Source organism: Amphiura filiformis, chromosome 9, assembly GCF_039555335.1.
Source record: "Amphiura filiformis chromosome 9, Afil_fr2py, whole genome shotgun sequence".
NCBI lineage: Eukaryota > Metazoa > Echinodermata > Ophiuroidea > Amphilepidida > Amphiuridae > Amphiura > Amphiura filiformis.
Genome location: NC_092636.1, coordinates 57,122,826 through 57,141,909, shown reverse-complemented (window position 1 = coordinate 57,141,909; position 19,084 = coordinate 57,122,826). Strand labels below are relative to the sequence as shown.

At 34.4% G+C, this 19,084-nt stretch overlaps 1 protein-coding gene across 2 annotated transcripts in view; it reads right to left on the bottom strand.

The window, feature by feature from the left end:
- LOC140161217 (uncharacterized) overlaps positions 1-19,084 on the bottom strand; it is a 194,576-nt gene that overhangs the window by 16,256 nt on the left and 159,236 nt on the right. For both annotated transcript variants that reach the window (XM_072184669.1, XM_072184670.1), the window contains 2 exons: positions 5,797-5,926; positions 380-607 (listed from right to left, as the gene is read on the bottom strand). In XM_072184669.1, the coding sequence (XP_072040770.1) occupies positions 380-607; positions 5,797-5,917 (349 nt within the window). In that variant the 5' untranslated portion in view covers positions 5,918-5,926. The remainder of the gene's footprint in view (positions 1-379; positions 608-5,796; positions 5,927-19,084) is intronic.

Genomic DNA, 19,084 nt, shown 5'->3' with positions numbered 1-19,084 from the left:
GAGAAAAATGCAAAAATAGACACAAATTTATCGAGGGGTGTAGTACCCCCTTAATGAACTTATATCATGTTAGTGTGTTATGATACGTAATGAACATGTTAATAACTCTTTTTATGACGTATTTCACAAGATATACCATAATTACGAGGCATATTCTTCCAAACACTAAAGACTTACATCCATTAGCACCGACGTTTATTCTGATTTTGATACCCAACGCTCCAAGTAATACTACAAAAATGAATAATAATTGCATATTATGTGTCTATAATTTTCTAATCAAACTTAACCAAGAATATGTCATGTCTGTACCTGGAGAAATACCTCCTGCAATAGAAAATAAAAAATCATGCATTATTTTATTAGCAGACTATCGAACCTTTCTCACGACGGCGCTCTCTATCCTTTATATGTTTCTTGGCTTTTTCTCGTTTATCTTTTCCCCGTGATTTATGATGATGACGATGAGGGCGTTTAGTAGCCTCCAACACGGGATCTCCAAAAGGTGCTTCGGTTCTGTCTACTGAATTTGTAGTTGGTACAGGAAATCCAGGACCTATATCTGGGTTGTTGTCTATTTGCCTTTCCTTTTCCCTCCGTTTGTCTCCTAAGATAGAAACATGTATATAATGGTTATTAAATACATTATATTATGCTAATCATCAATTAGTGAACCCATTAGTGAGTACGTCCGTGTATGCAGAATGGAATGTGCCAGCACGATTCGCCCTTATCCATTGCAACAATATTTTATTCAGGAGACTAAATTGATAGCTTTCTCCATTTACAAACACCTTAGAGGAATCTTACCGCTGTGTAGACACAGAGTGCTCACTTTTTCGATGCTCTTGCATCATGGCTGAAGATTATCCCATACATGTTTAAGGGATCTAAAATGAGCGTTTATTGTGTTTCGACAGTATTTTTTGTGGGACATGAGAGCACCTCAGACCTATCGAATTGCATTCTGAATACGAAGCATGTCTTTCTGATATCAAATAATTTTCATGTTTTGAAAATCACAATATAATACAAATTTTATGACAAATTATAAAAATTTGATATTTTTCAAATTTTTGATATATGGTCGAATCCAACGAAAAGTGTACACGGCATGTTCAGGGCCATAACTTAAAAGTATTAATCAATTGGCATTCATTTTTGTATTGTGTTTATTCGCCTTGATCATACGCTTCGCGCCATATATAATAAGACCCCTTCTGTGAAAAACTTAGACACAGAGACCCCAAAACATGCTATTTTTACCCATTTTTTCAAAATATTTCTTAAAGTATTTTTAAAAACGTCTAAATCAGTTATGAAAAGAAGTCATTGGATTGAATCTAAATTGATTTCCTGAAAGGCGTGTATTCAAAGATTGCCTGTTCAATTTTTCACATATTTGTACATAATTATGAATTTTTTGTGATCATTTTTTGAGTGGTATTTTTTTACATTACCTACGAATACATTTTTTCATAGCACTAGATATATCTTTAAAAATGGAAATCACTAATAAATGCGCAATTGATACAAGCTTTGATATGTCCAATACTGAAATGCATTGCATTCGGGCATCTTTATTATTGTGTTTAGCTGCCAGAAATTCTAAATGGCACAAAGGTAGGTTTGGTAAAAAATATGCATTACCTCCGAATACATGTTAAAAGCTGTGTCATTTCCACAAAGTGAGAGAATAGTAAACAATAGTTAAGCAATAGGTGCAGGGTAATACACTCTTTATTTCTACCAAGTTTCAATAGCCTGCGTTTAAATATTTCTGAGATGTCAACAATAAAAGCAAGTATTCGTAGGTAAATTTCGGTAACCGAATGTTACCTACGAATACAATTTGACATCATGACAGTATTGTGAAACACCGCCATTCATGCCAATGCCCATATTGGTACATAACGAAGGCCTGTATGTTTGCTATCAAATCATATGTCAATGAAAGTTGCGAATTCACATACATGCCCACCATGCAAAACTGAATACGGCTTAATTATTGAAAAATATGTACTGAAATAGACGACGGTCTGCTCATTTGAAAGAAAAATCAGATTCAAAGAAGATTAGAAGGGGATAAATACTTGGATTTGTCAACTATCATGTGTGCTTCATTTTAAATGTTTACCGACCTTCTGGTGTCTGAGTAATTTGTGTCCAAATTGATTTATTCGAAGGTAACTTTTGACGTTTTCGCTAAGGTTACCTACGAATACCATGGAAAAAACGACTGTTCTCATTGTCTCATGATCTAGACAACATAATGATGGACCCTGGTATAAAGCTAATTGTAGTTGCCCTCAAACGAAATGCCACAAGACGTAACTGACTCCAAGATGGACTTCACAAGTCTGCAATAACGGTTTTAAGCGAATTGTGTGCAATTAAGCAAATTAAAGTCACTTTAGTGCCTTTGTTTCTTACTTCAATACTCTTTCAACCGCTGTGAACCGACATTATTAATACATGATAGGGTCTAAAGTATCAATAAACGCACATAAAGAAAATGATACATTCAAAGTGCTTTATAAAATGAAGTTTTGATTGGGATATCCACCAAAAGTCTAATTCTTACCTACAAATACTGAAATGTTACTTACGAATACAGCATAATACATGGCATGTGTAATGAAGTGTCGCTACCAATGGAAATTAATTGTCAAAAACTTTAAGCGGTACCCCAGGACACTATTATTACCCATATACGGATTCATTCAACAATTATTTATTATGTAAAATTGCTGATTAACTACTTGTATATCAAAATGAAGTGGTCAAAATCTTGCTAAAAGCATCAAAAAAATTTTGATCTAAGGTAATAGCATTTATTCATTTGGACGTACCATCTGAAAGAGATCTAAAACTACCATTTTATTAATTCATTACCATAATAGCAAACTTTAAACCTCTAAACTCAATATAGATATTGTTAAATCGCTCATGTTACCTACGAATACCCGGGTTTGTTCACCTTTTCATTGTATAAAGCGTTAGGTGTATGCTTATAATTCCTAATATTCTTGAAAACATATATCCTACTCGTTCTTATACAATGTGTAAATTGATTCATACTCATTTGATAAATAAAATACAGAAACTGACCTAAACTTCATTTTCAAAAATAAACTAGCATAAATTGACTAAGATCATATTGATCGCGTTATAAAAATAAAACAAATATTTTCTGGTTGAGCTAGCATTTTCCTGACACCCTGTGGTCTACATTACACGAAAAAAAGCGTTAATGGGAATATTCCATTTGTTTTAGGTTGATTAGTATTGCGATAGTGAAAGCATCCTAGTGGTATTCGTAGGTAACATTGGGTTTTGATATCACATTTACTATCACACGTCCTGGATTTATTTTTCAAGATTAGTAATGGCACTTTTGGTTCCTATAAGGCCAATATGTCATCAATCAATGGGCAAAAGGAAAAAATTGTGGAGACATTTTTATTTCGGACTTTTATTTTTGGCCCATGGACACTTTTGGTTGGATTCGACTATATAACAGTCCTCGAAGTAAATTATATAAATCTAATGATATATTCTTAAAGTGTATGTAGCAGGGAGGAAAAGCCGACGGTCAATTGAAAATTTTGACCTTTCATATTGAAGATATGGATTTTTTTTTTTTTTTTTACCTAATTTTTGTTGGTGTTTTGGGAAAAAAATCCATATCTTCAATACGAAAGGTCAAAATTGTCAATTGATTTTCGGCTTTTCATCCCACCTACATACACTATAAGTATAAATCATCAGATTTATAAAGTTTACTTCAAGTACTGTTAAATATCAAAAATATCAATTTTAATGATTTGCCATAAAATGTGTATTAAATTGCGAATTTCAAAAATCAAAATTATTTGATATCAGAATGACATTCTTCGTATTCAGAATGCAATTCGATATGTCTAATGTGCTCTAATGTCCCAAAATAAATACTGTCCAAACGTTCATACCCCAGCCCTTAAAGGGTATTGATTTCTCTTTGGCATGATAGATAGCTATGGGTGTTCAAATGCAAATCTTTGGCGCTCTCTCTGTCTCTCTCACATGAGACACGATTGAAACACTGACATGAAACTATACACATAGATTCAACCATAAGGGGCTGACTTTTCCTTCTGAAGGGGAGTCCCAAATTTACAAAAAGTCAATAAGATTGCGACCCCCTCCTATTTCGGCAACAAAAATTTTGTTGACCCCCCCCCACCATCACCACCTACACCGATACACCTTACCCCCTAAACAGGGTAAAATTGTATTAAAATCAGTCTTTATGAATAAAATAAACACACTATCTGTGGTCATCATGTGACTCCCTTTACATGTTGTCATCAAAATTTTATGACCCGCCCCTATTTTTCTTTCCAAAATGTATGACCCCCCAGTATATTTGGGATTTGGTTACATCCTCCTTGTAAGCCTACTAAATTACATTGTTTTTCTTCATAATCTTAGTAGTAATTTGAAATCAAACAACATAATATAAACGAACTAAATTATATAAGTTTCAGGAATCGTGGCTGTGATTGTTTGTTGGTGCGTTGTTTTGTTTATTTGTTTGTTGTTGTTGTTGTTATTGCGTTGTTTTACCTTTAAGTTGACCGCTACCCACATGTTACAAAATAAGCAAACAAAATATAGGCAAACATAATAAGCCTGAAGAATATTGTTTGTCATTGGGTTGCACTTAGAGCGTGTAAAATGATAGTTTAAAACCTGGCTGAGAGGCATGTTCACCGAACAGCAAGAACATTTTGAAGTGGTAAAACTGGCCGCTTCGCTTGGTAAGCACTCTTGAGTTTGAGAGTTTGCCTATCGCCTAAGTACACATGTACGGGTGATCTTCTTTCTGATTTACAAAATGAGCAAAGAAACACTCAGATAATTTATTTAAAAAGTAATAAAAATGTGTTTTCAAATGAGCTGCTAGTGTCGAGACTCGATGCAAAATGAATACATCATGGACATCAGTTAGCTTCGACTATATTTATAAATACTTAAATACGCATGTGACCCATGGGTACGACAAACTAAGACCAACAAGCGTGACCAAATCCTCATGCCATTGAAAAGAATAGGAACTCTTTAGATATTAGCAAATTTATTACACACGGGGGATTCCGAATTTGTAATATGTTATCAAAAAACAACATTTTGAAAGTATTTGCCGACGGAAAAAATATTTATCGACGGAAAAGTTTAAAATATAATCACAAAGTTGAACACAATAGACAAATTTGCTGCACAGCCTCCTATGTTTACCGCCTTTGCACTCAAATGCACAGGAAGACCACTATATAGCTCTATGTAGAAGGTCACTTCGAGACTTACTGTCTAGGCTGTTATGGTAGCGCGGCGGTGGTCACGTGCGTATTTATAAATACGTATTTATAAATATAAACCAACTGGACATGTACCTTCTCACCCTAGTTTGTGAATTATTTTATTCTGTCACTGGTTTGGCTTTTTTTTTTTCAGGTGCACCAAAGCAACTTATTTTCAAAATAATAGTAATGTTACAAATTTTAAAATGTACCTAAGAAGGGCTAAATTAGAAGAAAAAATAACAAATGGCCACTTTTTGTATTCAACTGTTAAAGGCAGGCACTTTTAGGGGGTTACATGTTTCAAAACTGTTTAAACATCCTATTTATACGGGCCTGATCAAAGCAGATCATATTTCACAAAGCTCGCAATAATGAGAAGAAAAAAAAACAACCAGAAATGTTTCCATTCTGACGATGATTTGATTTATTGGTACAGAAAATAAATACTTACTTCTTTCTTTTCTTCGTCTGTCTCGTTCTTTTGTGTCTTTATTCTTCTTGCCATCCACTCCATATGTAAACAAAAGTAAAGTAAAAAGGAAGGCGAAAAGTAGCACCGAACCAAGCTTCATATTTGCTTCCTGAAAAAATGGACAAAAAAGTCGTATTAAAAACTTCGGTCGAAGTTTTGCCACAAGTTTTAAAAAATAACGGTTAGTTCATGAAAAAGAAGAAGTGAAATTTAGCAAAACGCGACGAGGTTTATTTGCCCGTAAGAGAGCTCTATTGTTCCGCTATTGTATCCGCTATTGTATCCACTATTGTATTCTATTCATAAAAGCTACTGCAAGAATCGCGGCAATCCCTGATATTGCTGATGTCTACCGCCGGCGTTTCGCATTTATTAACAATCAAAATTATCCCATACTCTTACATTTATAGTCTTATTCTCACCTTTTATATAATATTCAGAAATTGCAATTCGGAAAACTACTAACTTTTCAAGTGAAAATATATATTCCATCGAAAATATATCAGACTTAATTGTATACATAGAAATCTATTATACCCAACCCATATGACTTGTTCACAAGTTGATGCTTTACAAATTACCCTCACTTGACCAAACACGCATAATACATGATCGAAACACCCAGCAGAGTTTTACATAAGATTACGTGGCTTGTCTTAACGACTCAAAAGATGCCACTTTCTTACCCACTGACACTAGCTAATTTGCATGGCAGAAATCTATAGTGCGGACACTCTTCAGTCGCAAACCAACAAAATTCGTGCTATTTTGGCGTTCTTGCAAAAGAAATCTCGTGAATCGAGTGCCCTCTCAACAATATCCCTAGATGTTTGCCAATAATGACACACTCTAGAAACGCCAACATAAATCACCCAACGGCTTCATTTTAAGAATTATTTCAGTATCCAAATCAATAGGAACAGAAAGAGTATGGTCTACACATTCCAGGAAAATGTTTTATTTGTTTCTTCCGCCATTCTATATTTCCCTAAAATTATCACCTTTTTCTCCAAAATCCTATGTAAATGATTCTCCACGCTACGCAGAAATTATGTGCGATAAATCATACAAATTTGCCACAATTTTACATCACTTTAGACAGTATTGCAATATCTTGATGATTTTTAGGCATTTTGAACGGCAACTTGAGTATTTTCAGAAATCAAATATCGCGCCAAGGGGATGACACTCTTATTCACGCATTCATTTACAACGCAAACTTGTATCGAATCCCGGTGGTTTGCGACCAATGAAATGTCCGCACCCCTGGATTTATTAATCCCTGGTATGAATTATGTATTAGATTTGTCAAGGCAATAACCACGATCCGTTTTGTAATAATATAAAAGCACTTGCAATAGAATCCCGCTGAGTTCAATGAACTGCGCCCTGAAACCGATGGAGAAGTGCCCCATAAAGAAGCTATCCCATTGACCTCTACAATGTTCAACACAAAGTGAACGATGTTATAACTTGGAGGGCTAACAAACCAACACCGCCAAATTCGACTGACGTGTGTACAACGTGGGATGCTATGAGGAAATTGAATACTCGTGCATGTGTGTTTATGGTTCGGATAGCGGTTACTTAGCAACTCTCATTCCGCCTTGGGTTTATTGAATACACTCTATATAAAGTCATCAATATGTCGTTTCCAGTCCTTGGCTGAACAATTGGGTTCAGCTATTAATTTTTTTAATAATTCTGTTACCCCATAGCATTCAAAAACTAGTATTTTGATAATTAAAATAGCTGGATGCGGTATGCAGCTGACTGGGGTGGTTACGGGTCGTTAAAACCACTAGAACCACAAACCGCGAAATATGGATATCCAACTAGTTTGCCCGCAGGGTCTACAAAGAACCGCTAACCGCGAAATATGGATATCCAACTAGTTTGCCCCTTAGAGCTTCAAAGAACCACTCACCCCAAAATATGGATATCCAACTAGTTTGCCCCGCAGGGCTACAAAGCACCATTAACCGCGAAATATGGATATCCAACTAGTTCACCTCGCATGGCTACAAAGAACCACTTTTTGTTATTTCCTCAAAAAAGAATTAATATCTACCAAAAACGTTTCAAAACGTAAAAAGCGGCCAAAGTTTAAAAATCTTTCCTGTGTGGCTTTTCACCCTTTTTTAAACTTGGTCCCATTTATGAAAGTTTTAAAGACCCATGCGAAGTCATCTATAGGCTACTTGTTGATTTTCTTAGTTGTCAATGTTTATTTTGTAGAGCAAATGAATTAATGTTCGTGCGTAATTGAAGTTTTTTCCGTATAGACGTTATAATGTATTTTGTAGCAAATACTCACTTTGTTAAATTCTTCATGGTCATGTGCAATTCTGCGCCTTATGTACAGATGTAGGGCCTATATGTAGCAGGTTGACACACAGTCAATTTGCTAAGTATATATAATACTCTACTACTCTTTATGATCACGCAATATAATAAAACATAAACCTTGAAATATTTTTGATAATACATACGGTAGCCTACGTCATATTGCACCGCTTTCGAACAGTCTTAAACCTATAAGAGTACATTGTTGCATGTAAAATTAGGACTCATTCTTCATGTTAATACTACTTTACTAAATGGGACCAAGTTTAAAAAAGGGTGAAAAGCCACACAGGAAAGACTTTTTAAACTTTGGCCGCTTTTTACGTTTTGAAACGTTTTTTGGTAGATTAAGTGTTGCGTATATCATAACTCATGTTTTGCAGTTTTATGTAGCTTGAACAAGGGCTCTCATTTCAATTTTATCAATAATATACCATAAATAGGCGATCAGACTCTAATAAATGGGTAATTATTTTAAATACATGTGATCAAGTACCATCGTGACCATATGTCTGCTTATAGTGATGTCTGCTATAGCAAAGCAACTAACGCCCTCAATGCTTTTTCTTTCTCAAACACAAAATCGAGAATAATTTTCAACCCCCGGGTTATGGTAATAAAAACTCAAGATATGATTCAAGTCCCTTTCTAGAGTTTGATATTCACTTTCATTGTATTTATTTATTGTGATAACCTAATCATTAAAGAGATTTAATGTATCTATTACGTCTCGTAAATGTCACATGTCTCAAGTACGAGAGGCCATCTTGAGTTGTGTTCATTGAATACATAATTCATAACATTAGCTAGAATTTGTTTTCAGCACATTCATATAATAATCATATACGTTTAGTTAATGTTAGGGCTTTCGATTTATATCATTATATTTCATAATTATTATGATCATTAATAAGGTGTTCGGTTTTTGTTAAATGCTATTGGGCTATTCCAGAAATTAATGGCACCCCCCCCCCCCCCTCCATAAGAAGGCATGTAAGTTTGTACCATAAATTTTTGGGAATTCCAAGACCGATTTTTTTTAAAGATGGGAATTCCCATTTTGACAATAAAATGATTAAAAATTTGGGAATCCCCAGTGTCTCTTAAGAGAACAGGCAAATTTTTGCCAAATATTTGGGAATTCCCAAGCCTAAAATAAAAAGGTGTCTTTTTCATGGGAATTCCCATGTCTTCTTTAGGATTGTGAAAATAATGACCAATGTTTTTTTGGAATTTCCAGAGCAAAACATTTTGAAAAAGTTTGGGAATCCCATATATGTCTTCTTTAGGGGGGTGCCTTTAATTTCTGGAATAGCCCAATAGACCTGTCAATTATTCGAAATCATTGATTTTAATGCGTAACTTTCGGAATAGTAAATCGCTCACTCACTCACTTTCCCTCTCTCTCTTGCTATATTTTTTTCGTGTTCGTGTTGTTAGTTAACATATTGAGCAGGTTGAAAGTCTGAAACTTTTATAATATTGTTTTCTGATAACAATATTTCACTCTTTTAAAAATGATGTTGATAAAATAATGATAAAAACTGCGACAAATGTAACTATTCACGTGTTTATATTATACATATAAAGTTATTTTCATAATTAAAAAAAAGATAGCGTCCTTGAAAGAGGCAAGGTTTGATTTGATGTGATTGATGATCGGAGTCAGTTACATAATCTGACAGGGGTGTAGATTTCAAATGGAGTCACCCGTTCAGGTAACTCCTTTTTGGAATTCACACTCCCTGTGTGCAAGATTAAGGTCATGTCTTCCATAAGGAGTGTATGGATTTCAACTGGAATAGTTCATTGCTCCTCACTCTTTATTTCAGGGCAATTATTTTCTAGTCTTTTATTTCAGCTTTTTCCCGATCATTCTTTGTATATACAAACAGGTAATCTATATTGGTGATGCCTCTGACTCATCATGTCCTAAGAGCAACCTGCATTGTATGAAATATCACCCAGATTCACCTCCTCTTTGACCAAGATCATCTCTCAAATCATCCCTTAAGCTTTCTAAATCGTCTCCATACAGGGTGGCATAAAATCCAAGACTGTATAACATTGGAAAGATGACTACCAATTTCCAGATACGAGGCGATTCATGATGTACATCATAAATTAACTATTATAGACCATTTGTGCTATTTAACCAAATAAATTGATAGTAAAATAAATTATGCATTTATGAGTAACAACAAGTTATGACTAGATAACAATTGTCCGCAGATACATTATAGTCACTTTATCACCATACTGTCATAATTTGTTTGATCTTGTCAGAGATAAACCATGGAAATGGTCGAATTGAGCTTTTACTTTATTTGATTTCACTAGGGATTTTACAACGTGAACAAAACCTGCCTGAATATAAAAAATACAAGCTATCTTGTAAGTGACAGCGGGTCATACTTTGAGCTATCGACTGGCTTCACTAATGGTAGTGAACCCCCTAGGCATTTCATGCAGACCTTATGGACACTCTGCGCCATAGCTATGTCTATATTGATAAAAATGAGCAGGATATCTCCCGGTTATGTTTACAATTACCTTAGTTCTACTCGAAGTTACAAAGACAATAACCAGAGTGGTCAAGCGCGACATTTTATATTCGGCTATATGTATTTTGAGTTTTCTTATAATACAGACAAAAATCCGTGATACAATGTTTTAAAGAACGGGTCGAATTGAGGTACCTTCTTATGATGTGTTTGTTTTGAAAAGCATCTGATGTGAAGTACTTTTATAGAACTTTGAAGAACTAAATATTGCAATAAAAGAATTGATTCCATACAATTCGGAGTGCAATGAAAGATACACCATACCAGTAAAATAGACATATAATTATTTATTTGAGGAATAAAGTTTCATTAATAAGAGGTGGGATTAACTTCAAAGGGCGACCTCTTCTTTGCTTGAAATAATAATTGAAATGGAATAGACAAAGTAACAAGGACGGGACGGAGTAATATTATTTCAAGGAATTTTAATTTCTTGTAATAATAAAATATGTTATTATGTGAATTGTGCAGAATACAATACGTGTGCAAATTTATGAAAGTAACAAATAGCTAGACGAATACTGGTCAATATGTATTTGTAGTGCTTGGTTGAGAAGATGTATTATGCCCTGCACTATATAATATATAGCTTCTTACAAATGGTCTGATAAGGTTTGAATTAAATTGCCCTTTTGCCCATGAGGTGTAAAGATCGACTTAAAATGGACAATCAGTCTCAGAATCTATACCTCAGTATGAAATGAGTTGAGAAAGTTACGAGTAGAACATTGTTCTTTTGTGAGATCTAATTTAAAAATATTATTGCTATCTTCATTCAATTTAACACCAAGAGCATTCATTGTATTTTCAACTCTCAGTTGGTGTTTTTTAGTGTAAGACCATTAACGTATTCTTCAATGGCAATACTGTTCAAAATAATATAAAACTAATAGGCATACTCGTATATGGTATTCCAATAAGAGGTTTACTTTTATCAAAAGATAGCATTTGTTCGTCGAAGTAGGCCTACTCAAGATTATTGCATTATATATCATCAGCGTACTCAATTGCTATCTTTAGTAAATAGCTCCTATAAGTACTCGATTGCTATCTTCAGTAGATAGCATTTATAAATTGGAATACTTTAATCAGAGTACTTAATTGCTATCTTCAGTAGATAGCACTTATCTATTGGACTACATTCACCAGAGTACTCAATTGCTACCGTATCTTCAGTAGATAGCATTTATCAATTGGAATACTTTAATCAGAGTACTCAATTGTTATCTTCAGTAGATAGCATTTATCTATTGGACTACATTCACCAGAGTACTCAATTGCTATCTTCAGTAGATAGCATTTATCAATTGGAATACTTTAATCAGAGTACTCAATTGTTATCTTCAGTAGATAGCACTTATCTATTGGACTACATTCACCAGAGTACTCAATTGCTATCTTCAGTAGATAGCATTTATCAATTGGAATACTTTAATCAAAGTACTCAATTGCTATCTTCAGTAGATAGCACTTATCTATTGGACTACATTCACCAGAGTACTCAATTGCTATCTTCAGTAGATAGCACTTATTAATTAGAAAATATCATTAGAGTACTCAATTGCTATCTTCAGTAGATAGCATTTATCAATTGGAATACTTTAATCAGAGTACTCAATCGTTATCTTCAGTAGATAGCATTTATCTATTGGACTACATTCACCAGAGTACTCAATTGCTATCTTCAGTAGATAGCATTTATCAATTGGAATACTTTAATCAAAGTACTCAATTGCTATCTTCAGTAGATAGCACTTATCTATTGGACTACATTCACCAGAGTACTCAATTGCTATCTTCAGTAGATAGCATTTATCAATTGGAATACTTTAATCAGAGTACTCAATTGCTATCTTCAGTAGATAGCACTTATCTATTGGACTACATTCACCAGAGTACTCAATTGCTATCTTCAGTAGATAGCACTTATTAATTAGAAAATATCATTAGAGTACTCAATTGCTATCTTCAGTAGATAGCACTTATTAATTAGAAAATATCATTAGAGTACTCAATTGCTATCTTTAGTAGGTAGCTCCTATTAATCAGAGTACTCAATTGCTATCTTCAGTAGATAGCATTTATTAATTAGAATAACAATTGTATGGGTTTACATTTTGGACATTACCCATCTCGTCCAGGTTCAAATTCTCCATTTCAAAATTGTTGTCCTTGTCCAAGTTGAAATTGCAATCAATAAGACTCATATTAAATCCCTCTATCAATGCTTGCTCATTCCATTGAAGTAAATATTAATATTGATCTGATTTATGGACAAGCTAAGTCAATTTGACTATGATCCATTAATGGACATTACGTAATATCCTTCCTTACGTGGAAATTGGTGAACGCGTCATTTTATAAAAGCAGCAACTCTGTACAATTAAAACACAGGGGACCTAAAACAAAAATAATTGGAAATCGATGAGGACATGTTATGTTAGCCTCCAAATATAATCCATACGTTCGAAATATGAGAAGGTCATATGTAAGGGTGCTTTCATAGAAACATAATCGTGTGTCCAGTCATAGTAAGGTATATGTTTATTTAATTGTATAAGCTGCTGTTTCATGCGGATACTCGCTTTGGCCTGATGGGACCAAGCTCGCAACCAAATTGCTTAAGTCGTTTCAGGTTCGAAAGTCAAAACATACTGGCCGTATGAACATAATGGAAATTTAATAAACAGAAACGAAGAAAAATTCCAACAAATCAACTGAACAATATTATACTCTCGAACTTCGTGCAAAAAATACAGTTATTTCTTTTCATTTTTCTCATGATTTGCTAATTAATACGTGTGGTTCGAACCCTGGCGGTGCCTGGTACGCTCACGGGGAAAGAAAATTGAGTTAGCTTGAAATTCCCCTGGACAAGGAACTCACTGCTAATTTGTCTCGTTGTAACCCGTACAAAACTCGGGGAGCTGATCCTGGTTGCGATGGTTATTTGTGGAATGTCTAGGGTGTGTGTGCGCTCTTGAAGCAGCAAAGTGCCTGATTTGTTGTTTAATGGTTTGTGGAATGATGTGGGCCGTAGTGCTCAGCGACAACCTGTCAAGTGTGCTGAGGCTTGTGGATCAACGTCGAGGCGTTGTGCCTGTGCGTAGCGCACTATAAATCACTGCGGTTTTTTTCTCGCATCTTTTCTGTACTAATGACCTTTTTACGATATTCCCTTTTAATTAAGGGGTGATTGCCCCCATGATTTGAGTCACCCTTTTCCATGTCTTATCATTACTTTTGGTAAATAAAAATATCAGCCTAACCTGATACTCGCATGATTGAGCTATTCCAGTTGAAATACATCACCCTTATGTAATCTTCCACACAGGGGGTGAATTTCAAGAGGGCCCATATGAAGGGGTAGGTAAACAACATAGCACATGCTACATTTTTGGAAAGCAGAAAGAAAGAAATCTGATTCCTAAGTAAACGACAGTATCTGATGGTTATTCACACACGTAGATAATGCATTTCTACTTGAGAGTGCAATATTGGGCTATTCCAATTGAAATCCATACACGCCTATGGAAGACTTGATCTCCCTCACATGGGTGTAGATTTCGAATGATTCACCCATTCAGGTAACCCCACTTGTAATCTCCACTCCCTGTGTGGGAGATTAAGGACATGTCTTCCATAGAGGGTGTATGGATTTCAACTGGAATAGCCCATTGTATTTGAGTAAAAAAGCTCTACACATCAACAACTCTATGTTCTAAGTTTATAGTTACTTATACCATCGAGATAAAAAATAGAATCTCGATGCTTATACAACGCCCGAAAATTACGAATTCATCCAAACCTGGTGCAATGATCTACAAACATGTTAACTTGCGCAAATATTATCAAGGATGTCTACAGAAAAGCTAATAAAGTGAAGCAAATTAGAGACAAATATTTTGATAATCTCATTATGGAACATAACTCCGGGCAAAATTTGATAGCTAAAATAAGAGTGTAGATTCTAAGACAACAAACATGTGACAGTTGAGAGCGTAATTTACTCCATGTGCAGCAAAATGTTTTCTCTAATTATACCGTAAAAGTTGAAGAAGCCTTTAAGAATGTAACTTGAATAATTGTCTGTGTTTTAGTTTTATAGAATTTGATTATGTTTTGCGGCCGAAAGTAAAGTCATAATTCAATCGCTAAGAGATGTGGTATACGCGTAAGCCAGTTCAACATTTATAGATTTCTTAAGTCTAGAATATGCATTTATTTGACCTACAATGTCAATATGCTCTATTTTAAATTTTCGTTACGGGTAATCAAGCACAATTTATGTAAGCACCTTATCTTATAGGTCCCGCGGTGAGCTTGAAAGTCAGTATCCTGGTTTACAGTCGTGTTTGCAATATAATCACGATGCATAACCTATTATTCGAATTCGTATTTTGAAATTGAAATATTGAGTAACTTATTGCCATGGTAACACAGGTGGTCAAATACATGGATGTTGCGGGGGAAATCCCGCGGGAGTTCAGTATTCTATTTCAACAGATTTGTAATCAATGACAAAGCAGCGTGATCTAAAAGAAATAAACACCCATGAAGCGTGTATTTTAAGAGTAAATCGGTTTGACGTGTTTCAGGAAACGATCTAAAGACCTGGAAAAAGATAAACATTGCACCGTCTGGTGTGTCCAATCAACTTGTTTGACATGATTAGTAAGAGTATTACTGATAGAACTCTTCACATGGGGCACGTGCCTCCTCCTCACCGTAAAGAACATTTGAAAATATTAATTGAAATAGCAGCACAAAATAATCATCTCCCTCACTCAGGCAGGTCTCAATCAGGCCCAGTGGGGGAAAACTAAGCCAAAATGATGCCCACCGGGAATTGTTTTTATCCCCCCCCCCCTCCCCCTCCCACACCCCCCCTGTTTGTAAATACGTTCAAACGAGGACCTCGACTTTAGAAGGATCTAACCGAGGACTTACACACCCGCTTTTAATCGACACACCGTGGACCTCACGCAAACACACCAGGCAACTTACTATCCAACTGAGACCCGTCCTATACCCGCTATGGGGGACCTATCTTATATGCTATCTTATATGCATATTTGCATCATTTACGTCATCCTGGGCATAGTTTCAAAACGAGGACGTCCTCGTTTGGAGGTGTGTCCTCGTTTTACGGTGTGTATCCATATGTAGGTCCTCGTTAGACGGCATTTACAAACGCCCCCCCCCACACACACACCACATACGCATAGAATGCAAAGGACACACCCCACACCCATACCCGCACACCCCCACACATATCATAGACAAAATTGTTTTGTGAGCATAAAATCTTCCAAACTTGTATTCAACAACATCTGACATAGCGAGATCCAAATTCATAACTCTAGTTCTTATTAAGTGAAGACATAACACTGGAACACAAGTGACAAATCTACCATGACACATTTCTCTGCGGGTATATGAATCGAAGCAGTCAAGGTTATCTTCGAGTCGGATTATATGCATCAATAATCAAATTATGTTCCACTATCATCGATTGCAAGTTGGTAAGATGTCTTTCATTTACATCTTTACCATTTTTATGTCGTTTGTAATGTTTCTGGTTTCAGTAACGTTGAAGCCTACAAGGGTGTTCAACCTTCATCATAAGGTCGCTATTCGCAACCAATTTAAAAAACATTTTGAGTTTGAAGTGTGAATGCATTATTATTATTTTGCTGTCTTCGGTAGATAGCATTATTATATAGCGCTCATCATCTGATGAAACAGCAAGGTGTTCAACTTTAAGCAATGATATTAAAATCATCGCGATTTTGAAGAACTATGCATTAAGTACGGTATTGTTGGTTGTACTGTCTTTGGTAGATATGAGGTAGGCCTATAGGTATTTAATACGGACATGAATGAGATAAAACATTTCAAACTTTAACATACGATGTACTTTTTGAAGAGAAAGTAACCAATCACTATGATAGCCGGTGCAAAGTGGTCAAGTGATAATTGCTGGTGGCTTCTTCCTTACATACATTCCTGTGAGCCCGCGTGTCCATGCACCCTTAAACTTCTTTTAAGATACCACCGTACAAACCTACACACATTTTATAATACACACTCTCGGTCCCACGCACCTCTAGCTAACTTACCGTCTAGCATCCATCCCCTATCCTCCTCACTACCAGACGCACACACATAATGTTTCAATATTCAAGCTTATTCTGTTTCTGGCTTTTTCTATTAAAATAAATCTAACCTACCTAATATGGCGTCCGCAAAGAGGCAGAAATATAATTATCGGCTTTTAACGCAAATTGAATACAGCTATATTAAACATCACTTTAAGCAATCTCAGTGTTTTCCGTCAGTACACTTGCTATCACTGTGCTTGCTATCTTCCGTAGATAGTACGTGGCTCGTACGATTGTGTAGAATCCATGCCATGAAATGCATCAAGTCACGCTAGTGTAGTTATGATAATTAGTACTCATTAAGAGAAACTAATAAACGGCAGGTTTAAAGAAATCACGATCTGTTATGATTATTAAGTGTTCCAATTAACTATCCTTTATTCTCATTTGGACGAAATGAGTTCAATCTTCGTATAGGCTTGACTGAACGATGAGATATAGTTAAATCCTACATAAATTTGATCGATTGATTACATTCATTCATCCCTAAATGTATTCATTCGTAAGTCCATTTATGTAACAATTACTACATTACATTACATTACATTGCATTACATTACATTACATTACATTACATTACATTACATTGCATTACATTACATTACATTACATTACATTACATTACATTACATTACATCATATAGGAGTTAATATAGATTACCGCACATTAATTAATCCTTGCATTAATTTACATTCATTCATTCATTCATTCATGTATTCATTCATTCATTCATTCATTCGTTCGTTCGTTGATTCATTCATTCATTCATTACATTCATTCACTCATTCATTCTTTCTTTCATTCATCTATTAATTTCTTATATTTATTCATTCATCCATGTATTAAAGTTAATAAATTAATAGATTTATTTATTTATTTATTTATTTATTCATTATTTATATATTTATTTATCTATTTATTTATTTATTTATTTATTTATTTATTTATTTATTTATTTATTTATTTATTTATTTATTTATTTATAAAAGATGCACTGTTTAGAGACTTTCAGAATTTAATTTCATTATTGACGGTGCACTAGTGTTGCTATTAGTCAATATAATTTTAAATAAACGGATATCATTTAGTCCGTAATGTTTTAGGACAACCTCAATATGTGTCATAAAAGTATTGTTGATGGCTGCTTGTTCATTAATTATTAAGCAAAGGGAGCCAATGCGTCTAGGAACATTATTGACATGATTAAAGGGAAAACCACCTGCTAAAGCCGGACATTAGAAATAGTTATTATTTTTATTTATTTATTTATTTATTTATTTATTTATTTATTTATTTATTTATTTATTTATTTATTTATTTATTTGTTTATTTATTTATTTATTTATTTATTTATTTATTTATTTATTTATTTATTCGTTCATTCATTCGTTACATTAATTCATTCATTAATTTTTTTATTTATTCAATCATTCATGATTCATTCGTGATTTAATCATCGAGGTAATAAATATGTGTGATTCATAATGGCATGGCTGCCTCACTTATTATGATTTGTTTCCTGTCAAACAGCATCCCCTTGTCTTCAATCCGTGATTTTCACACAGAATCAGTTCAGCAATGAGCATCACACTCGGGCATCACAAAACCTCATTGAATAATACCCTCCAATTTGATCCACTGGTGTTTGTGCATGAGTTTATTCAGTCTTGAATTAAACAGAACCCGGGAAGTCAACATTGAGTTCGACTCATAGGCCGGAAGATTAAATCAATCATTGTTTATGATGATAAGTTTTGTTTTCTGTAAAGGGTGTTTAAATTGAAATTTTTCCATTTATAAATACTCACTTCAGTAAATTTGAATTTAAAAAAAATTAATATGAATACCAAAACAACTCCTACAAAACTTACCATCCTTCAATTGATTATTAAAAAGTAATAATAGTATTTCTTTTTGTTTGAAAAATACTTTATCTAAACAACTTTATAAATTATTAATTAAGGGCTCTGCGCTAATTATTTGGTTCCGTGCCAGACAAATATGCCAAAAGGACAGGCGAACAAGCTTAAACATGCTAATTTGCCCCCCCCCCCTTCCATAAAAATAAATTTCTAAATACACAAAAAGAGGAGGAAACGGACAGAAGGGAACGACCAAGAGAAATACTCGGAGTGAGAAACACTGTACTCCAAAATCCGCCCGTCAGATTAACTTTTGACCTCATAATTATT